Consider the following 8,678-nt stretch of genomic DNA (forward strand, 5'->3'; position numbering starts at 1 on the left):
TAAAGATTAATATGGAGATGCGGGGTATCGATCCCCGTGCCTCTCGCATGCTAAGCGAGCGCTCTACCATCTGAGCTACATCCCCAGTTCGTGATGGTTAAGGTTTTTTTAATCATCTTCGATTAGTTGTTATTATGATTTTATTATTATTATTTGTTTGTTTGTCAAAAAAAGCCAGCAGAGAATGGGGAGCTCATTCAAGTTTTAAGGTGATTTGCTTATGGTGTTTTTAACTAGAATCATTTTGGAGTACCATAGCATTCTTTATATCTTATTTATTTATTGACAATTTAACTTAATATTTGATTGACACAAGTACGAGAAGGATCAATTTTACAAACCCCACCATGACTATTTTTCTGATTCTGTAAGTTGAGCCTTCTTATGACAAGAACCATCTGTTGCACATGCTTGTCTTTTTTGTTGATGTTTTTTTGTTTAACTTCTGTGTGATTTCAGTTTAATGTGAAGCGAGGTGGTGAAAGAGTTGCAACAATGCTTATGTACTTAAGTGACAATGTTGAAGGGGGTGAAACATATTTTCCTATGGTAAGCCTGAGTAGATTTGTGCACAATAGTTAGGTGCTTTGATGATTTGATCTCTTTAATTTTGGGAAATTCTCAATGGTAGCCATACACGATTACGCATTCTCATTGGTAGCAAATTTTTAAGAGGATTCTCTTAAATTTAGAAATTGGATTAATAAGTTTTCTCTAACCTAGCCATATTATAGAAAATTAAACATAATTGACCTTTAATATAGTTATACCCTCACCACCACTACCACATTCACCACCCTCCTTTCCACCTCCTACCACCGAAAACACCTAACTACCCTTCTTCCTCGCAGAAAACACTCAGCCGCCCCTCTCCCTCCCCTTGCCTCCCCTTCCACCACTAATGAAACACTCTATCGCCCTTACCTTTCCCCCCAAACCGCCAGCACACCTTCCCTCCCCCCCCCCCCCCACCTACCCCGTGGAATCAATTGACAAAAAATCAAGAGGACGTGAAGTCATGAATCACAAGTATAGAGGAAGAACCTAAATATCGATGTTGTTGTTATGACTGCAGAGGTTGATTTCAGTAACGTTGAGTTCAAGGTGACCTGTATCAGTAAACCCGAATTCATAGATGGGTATTTTGGGCCGTTTATTGAAATTGATCATGGTGGGAGAGGTGAGAGAAAATAGGGTTATAAGGAAGAAGAGGGTTAGGGTGGTGGTGCAGTGGTGCGCCATGGATAATGTCGCGGAAAGGGGGAGGTGATTTAGGGTTTTGTGGGGTGAGGGAGATGTGGCTGGGTGGTTAAAGGGTAAAAGGTGGGGCAGCAAGGGGAGGGGAGAGGGGCGGCTGGGTATTGTAGACACCTAAAAATGTCTCCCCAAAACCAAACCCGTTGATGAACACCTTTCACCGCCATAGTTGAGTATTTAATCTTTGGAGTGCTTAAATCCATGTTCTATCCAATATATTTCATGAACCAATCCAATTTCTAGCTCATTTCCCTAAACCATAACCTATTTTCCACTTTTCGTGTCCACTGAGAGAAACTGATTTTATGGCTATACAATTTTGATCCAATTATTATTTTGTTGGATAGGCCTTTAAATAAGCTTTCCAACCATATATCATAAGCCCAATTCCGAGCTATAACGAAAAAGATATGAGCAAAACACCAAACTCGGCCTAAAACCGACACCCTTCCACTAAAACGGTCATATCTTAAAATCTACATATTATTTTGACTTGATTCTAATTGGGTTGGAAATTATACTTGATAAGCTTTCCAAAGGTATATTATATGCCTCATTTCGAGTTACGGATCAAAAGTTATGATGGTTTTAAAAACGGGTAAAAACCTGGAATCACCGCGCATAGTGCAATTCCACCGTGACACGGTGCCCTTGCTGTGACGCGGGGCTATTCCGTGTCCTATTAGCGTTCTTCGTACCTAAACAACTCCCGCGTCACAGCATTTTCCACCGTGTCACGGGAATTTACACTGTCTGACGGTGGGATTCCCCGTGACACGGAGCTGTTTCCGTGTAATTTCCGCGTCTCCCATACTGTGACACGGTGTACTGTACCGTGCCACGGTGGATACTGCCGTGTCACGGTACCTGTGCCGTGTCACGGGACATTCCGTGTCTTTTCCGCGTAAACCCTTAACGCGTTTTCCTTCCCGTAACCTAAATATTTCCCGTGTCACGCAAATTTGTACCGTGTCACGGGAAAGTTTCCCGTCTGACGGTGGGATTTCCCGTGTCACGGTACACTTTGCCGTGTCGCGGGATACTTTTTTAAGGTTTTTATCATTTTAGGGTTCCGTGTGCTCCCTCAGCACATTTTCTCTATAAATACCCCCTCATTTCTGATGTACGGGGCACCGAGTAATTTTCTTATTTTATTTTCTCTCTTCTATGCTTTAGCCTAAACACTAGCCTACCCTTTTTCTACTTCAAAATTCCTTCTTCAAGTACTCAAAGGAGTCCATACTTTACTCGTGGTTCTATCCTTAAGCCAAGGCGTGAAAGGTAGAATTATTTGAGGGTTTGGCCCCAAAATCAACTTTACTTTATTTAATTTAATTTAATCATCGCTTTATTATTTTCTTGAAGTTACTAACTCGTTTATTATTTTGTAGTTGCAAACAAACAGAATCAAAGTAAGAGTCATGCTCCTTTTATTTCTATTATTTTTCTAACGATTTTATGTTGTTGGAATTGTGATTAAATTGGTTTTAATATTAATGTTTATTCTATTATTATTTTTATGATCACTATATTTCATGTTAAAGGGAATATGTAATTGAAAATCACGCCTAATAAGATAATTTGGACAACCGGTTTAGGATCCTTTTTAATCTTGTTGTTTAATTCAAGTGATCACAAATTTTATAGAATTATGTGTGCATTAATATTAAACCAATTTAGTTAAATAATAGTTTGGAGCGAATTGAATTATTGTTTGTATGCCTTTGAGATCACAGGAATGCTTTTCAATATAAGAATCGAGTAGAGGCCAATACGGGCGAATGTGACTCCATGACTCACTTCGTACCATCATCCCCGATCCTCCTTTCGTGGTTCCGAACCATATGGAGTTAGTAATCTCCTGGATTATGAATGGGGTGTAACCTTCACGGGTCAATCGTTGTTGCCTATCGTTGTCCCTTATCGGGGTTGTCTTTTTTATGATCCGTGAATGGTTTACAAGTTCCTTAAAAACTTGTTGGCGGCTCCCTACTTTTTTGTCCCTAATCGTTGTCCCTAATCGTATATGTCAATTCCCACTTCCTATGAGTGCCAAGCATATTCACAACATGCTTTTTACGTAGGCGCACTTCGAGCGACGCCTACAGGTATTTACGGTGATGAGGTTGAGGAAGAATTGGAGGATGGTGGTGTAGTGTTTGAAAAAGCGCGCTAGGCGCTGAGGCGCAAGGCGATAGGGGGTAAGTGCTTAATTTGGTCTGGCAGGTTAGGTGCATGAGGCACACAAAAAGCGCACAAGGTGCACTTGAGCAAACTTCAGCCAAAATTTTTGTACTGTTGATGTAAGGCGCACTGGCGCGCCTAGGCGCAGCATAACCCCTCTCGCTTCAGCGCTCCTTGAGCTTTTTTATACATTGTGCTGGTTTATTATTAAACTATGTTTAATCTATTTTATCTTAATTTAATTGAGAGGTTGATGTATCCATTTTATATAGTATTTTACCCCCCGTCCCTTAGTCATAATTAGTAGTGTTTTTGGCTCTTTAGAGCCACTTTTATTACTAATTGGTGTTTTCTAGTGTTTTCGTAGATTTAGTTGACTTTTGCAGGGATTTATACTTTTGGAGTATTTTCCCGAAATATTTTGGAGCAATCACGAACATTGGAGAAGCACGACCAGATTTTATAGCCCAGGGCCGGTTAGAGCCATCGAACCGGTGATTAAGGGCTTTGTATGTGTGATACTGGGGCATTTGGACCGAGTATTCAAGACCCGAAGAGGAACCCCAGATTGACCCGAAGAATTGGAGCCCAATCGTAGTCCAAATAGTGGCCCAAGTGAGCCGCCCGGCCAAAGAGGTTGGCGCCCGGAGGCGCGCCCGGCCGGGCGGGAGAAGCTAAGGCTGGCGTCCGGTGACGCGCCCGGCCGGGCGCGAGATTAGTATTAGGGATAAAAAGGCGCGCCCGATCGGGCGGTGCCTCGCCCGATCGGACGCGTGTATTTATTAGTTGACGATTAGCGTCGTTTTAGTTTGTTTTAGTTTAGGATTTGTACGGAGTATAAATACTCCTCCGTAATACAATTTTAGGACGATCTTTATATCTTTCCTCTCTCTCTTTTTACTCTTTCTTTACTCTCTTAATTGTTCTCTTAGATTTCTTTCTCCTAAACCTTTCTTCTTAATCTACTCTTAATTCCAGATTTATTTTGGTAACGATTTCTCTTCTCTTAATCTTAGTTGTTTATTTTATTCCTTTAATCATGTTTTACTTTATTGCTTTGATTAGTCTAGTTTTTACCATGTGTGAGTAGTTCTATTTCTAGGGTTTATGGGGATCCTTAAATAATATGAAGGGGTAATTTATTGTTGTTAATTATCAATGCTAGATTAATTTCCTATTGATTGATTTAATGCTCTGTGACTAGATTAGGCCTGATCTTTTATGCATGAGTGTGACAACATTGATTCGAGATTCGAAAGATGAGAGTTGATGTTTAGGTCTAGTTTCAATAGGCAGATTAATTTATAAATGGTTAAGTCGAGATTCGAGAGATGAGATTTAATACCGGTAAATTAATTGTGTGATTGTAATACGTAGCGAAAGCCCTTTACAATCTGGTTAATTGATGCATTGATGATTGACTATTATTGATTCTTAGTATTGCATGATAATTTCTTATTGAATTGTTTTAACGTTTTACAATTACGGCTTGTAAAAGTATAGCAATATTGAATTGATGAATCGAGCAGATGTTAATTTGATATTAAAGGCTATTTTCAATAAGAACTTAGATCTAGTAAATTGCGAGAGCCTGTTAGATCTATGTTGATTAATAAATTGCGAGAGCCTGTTAATCATGTTATTTATGCAATGTCAATGATTGATTATTATGTTTTACCCTGGAGTATTATTTATTGGTGAACCTATGCCCTAGATCCTTTTATATATTGTTTTCTCCCTATTCTCATTCTTTGTAGTTTAATTTCATACTCAAATATAAATATTGGTTACTTCATAATCTAGATTATTTTAGTTAATTAGGAATAGAAAGACTTGTTTCCCTGTGGAGATTGACCCTACTTCCCTATCTACATTAGTTAGAGGATTTAGGTATTACTTTTGATTAGGGGATACGACTTTACCCTGTCAGAGGTACCAAAATATAGCTGGTTCAGAGAAAAATTATAAATCCAATCCTATTTAAGAGATTTTTGAAAATGTTTTGCTACCAAAGAGAATGTGCAGTTTTATGTAGCTATCATTGAAAATTTCCCTATAATTTTGATATTGCTCTCTTACAAATGCTTTGCTATCACTATCCTATTTCATTGCATGTCACACTTCTAGAGCTGTTTTTTGACTGGTTCTGCCGGCAATCACAAGAAAACAACCTATGAGAGTACTACCATTTATTTTACATTTAGCAGGTCAGGGGCTCCATCTGATCCTGATCAGAAAGAAAGTGGTGTTTCAGATGATTTCAATCTTATCCTGATCAAAAGGATCAGTCATGTGGTTGAAAACAATGATAAAAGAATGTTGTTTCTGTGAATGACTATATTTTAAGGAATTTTGCTTTGTGTCATTATGTGCTCTACTTCTTCTTTCTCAATTATTCTTTATGCTTGTATGCTATTTGTTAGGTTCCCTGATGACTTGCGGTTTAAAAAGTGGTTCAGATAGAAAATCTGAGGGATATTTAATACAAATATTATCTTTTTGGTGCCTGCAAAGTTTTATAGAAGTAAATTAGAGCTCTTTTTGCCTAGGAAAGTAGTGTCAGAGCACTGTAGTTTATATCTTAAGCTTAGGAAATAGTAATATCCTGATGTATACAAGATCCATCTTAACTCAGTTGAAAAGGCAATTTCTGAAAGACTTGTGTTGAAAGCAGTTTCCATAAATAAGTTGAGTATTTTCTAAAGTTGGTGTTGGTAAGGGGGAGTAGTAGTAATGTATTTTTGATGACAAGTTTTATTCATTACAATGCTTAGGATAATCATGGGTTATTTAGAGTGCTTAGGATAATCATTGCCTTTTCTTTTCTGATGAGTATCTAAGCCTCATAGCCCAATATATCTCCTCGTCTTATTATCTATGTCATCATCTCCACCATCCATGTCCACCTCATGCAAGTGCAATGAGTTGCTAAATTTATGTTCAGCTCGTTGCGTATCAGCATTAGATGCATGTCTCATATAAGTTTATCTTTAAATTCCACTTGACTGCATATGCTTGCAACTGAAGATCTATACAAGTATGTTTTCTTAAGAAACAAGGGGTAAAAAGAACAAAGATGATTAGGACAGTCGTCTCTCAACAGTGAAAATATATGTTGCTGCATAATGAATTCCTAACAGTCATCTCTAAGTGGCTAAAAATTGCTGGAAATGATACCTTCATGCTACCTTCTTTACCAGGATAAAGATATGGTAGAGAAATAAACCCCCGATTGGTTCTTGAGTATATACCTGTTTGTTTTGTCAGGCTGGTTCGGGTGAATGCAGCTGTGGTGGGAAGATGGTTTCAGGAATGTCTGTAAAACCACTCAAAGGAGATGCCGTTCTTTTTTGGAGTATGGTAAGCTAGAATTACAAAGTATCTCAGGTTTAAAGATGCATGCAGTGTTATCAAACCTTGAATTTGGTGAATTGATTTATTCCTTAAATTCGTTGCAGGGTCTTGATGGACAACCTGATCCACGTAGTGTACATGGTAGATGTGAAGTGCCTTCTGGCGAAAAATGGTCGGCTACCAAATGGATGAGGCAGAGAGCCATAGCTTAGCACCCAACATATGGCTGATACGAAAATCCTTTCCTTTCATTCTTGAAAGCAAGACTCTCAAATGTGTTCCCTCATTTTTTAGTCTGATACATAGAGGATAATTGCCATGTGACATCGGCTGAATTTAGATATAAGAGAGATAGAGTAGGTTAGTTAGAAGACTTGTACAGCGAACCACAGAGTTTTGCTTCTCAACTGAACTCTTAGAGATCTCCATATATACATATCATGTAATTATAGGAAACGCCATTTATCTGCCTCCACAACCCTTTTATTGGGTGCTATACTCAGCTTAGATTGTTCTCGAGAACATCATGGCTTCTGTCCAGGTTGATTTTGGCATAATACCATCTGGTTGCATCAACTTGTTGAGTTCCACTGCTATAAATTGTTCAGGATTTTATTTTTCCTCGAACTAATTTACAACTCATATGCCTTGAAAGGAAATTAAAGCAAAAAAATGTGAAGTAAGATTCTTTTGCTGGTAGCAAATGTCAAATTTTTCTTTATTTTTTGAAACAATTATAATCAATCAATGTCAAAGATGCTCTTAGGTTGTATTGTTATAATTTGCCAATAAAACCTAAGAGCAATAAATGTCAAAGACGCTCTTAGGTTGTATTGTTGTAATTTGTCAATCAATCAATCAATGTTCAAAATTACTTTGAACATCAATACAAAGTATAGAAACACTTCCGTAAAAAAAAAAATAATAATAAAATACAAGCACTTGCTAAAAAATATAGCCTAAACCAATTATTAAAAATGTACTTTGGTAATAATTACAACAAATAATTCACACATTGTACTATCACACGCAACGCCCACGATAAGACTACTAGTAAACATAAACACAAACATTACATCACGTGTCTATAAACCAAAACCTTTCAAAGGAATACAAAATAGAAACCTTTCAAAGGTAGCATGTCTAATGTAACACAAGTAGGACCTCAAGCCATTATGGTAGCATGATTGTTAAACATCATCATATTGCATTACAAAGGAACACAAGCAAATTACTCCAAACAAATTACAAACTTTCTTCAACACATAAATTATAACAAAATATAGGCAGGTTTATGTTGTTGGTATTTATTGAGAGAACCAAAGCTAGATAAATGAGATAAGGGATCCAAGAAAATCCATGGTCTTGTAAAGCTTTTTCGCACATTCGTACCTACTTGATACTCCTCTTGACAAACCACATTAAAGGAGCACATACTTTAGCTAACGCTAAAATATTATGCGTTGATGGCTTCACTTGTGGGGATTTCCATAGACGATTTTCCATAGGATTAAGGATGTGAATTGTACGATAATGAACACATGACTCAATAGTACCTGTCACAACCTTCTGCACCAAATAATTAATTAATGCAATATCAACATATAGTACATACAAACCTATAATGTAAATCTAACGATTATTTCACCATATACCCTTAAATTTTTTGTTTATTCACCATATATACCCTTAAAAAATTTCAAATTCACCATATACCCTTGAGTGGTTATAAAAATTCACCATATACCCTAATAACAAGATGAGTGAAATTTGGTTAATTATGCATCAAAACCACCTTAGAACTCTCCCCCATATCCCCAAAACCACTCCTTTCCTTTTTCAACCCCCGAAACCACTCCAAATCTCCATAACCATATCCGTAT

General features: G+C 37.4%; 1 protein-coding gene and 1 non-coding gene across 2 annotated transcripts; one reads left to right on the top strand and one right to left on the bottom strand.

Annotated features, from left to right (window-relative positions):
- Nucleotides 1–12: 12 nt before the first annotated feature.
- Nucleotides 13–85, bottom strand: TRNAA-AGC (transfer RNA alanine (anticodon AGC)). The gene has a single exon. It is a non-coding gene; the product is annotated as a tRNA-Ala (tRNA).
- Nucleotides 86–93: 8 nt separating this feature from the next.
- On the top strand, nucleotides 94–7,427 carry LOC145568875 (prolyl 4-hydroxylase 1-like). Its single transcript, XM_081628256.1, has 5 exons — nucleotides 94–102; nucleotides 317–367; nucleotides 460–549; nucleotides 6,709–6,801; nucleotides 6,900–7,427. Exons 1-5 carry the CDS (start codon nucleotides 94–96, stop codon nucleotides 7,005–7,007), a joined length of 351 nt encoding a protein of 116 aa, XP_081484382.1. The 3' UTR covers nucleotides 7,008–7,427.
- The last annotated feature ends 1,251 nt before the right edge of the window (nucleotides 7,428–8,678 follow it).

Source organism: Chenopodium album, chromosome 2 (assembly GCF_948465745.1).
Source record: "Chenopodium album chromosome 2, dcCheAlbu1.1, whole genome shotgun sequence".
In the NCBI taxonomy this organism is placed as follows: Eukaryota; Viridiplantae; Streptophyta; class Magnoliopsida; order Caryophyllales; family Amaranthaceae; genus Chenopodium; species Chenopodium album.

Excerpts from the sequence above, each read along its gene's own strand:
- LOC145568875 (XM_081628256.1), top strand. Across the intron at positions 368-459 it reads ATGACTATTTTTCTGATTCT|TTTAATGTGAAGCGAGGTGG; the intron begins GTAAGTTGAGCC and ends GTGTGATTTCAG. Across the intron at positions 6,802-6,899 it reads CCGTTCTTTTTTGGAGTATG|GGTCTTGATGGACAACCTGA; the intron begins GTAAGCTAGAAT and ends AATTCGTTGCAG.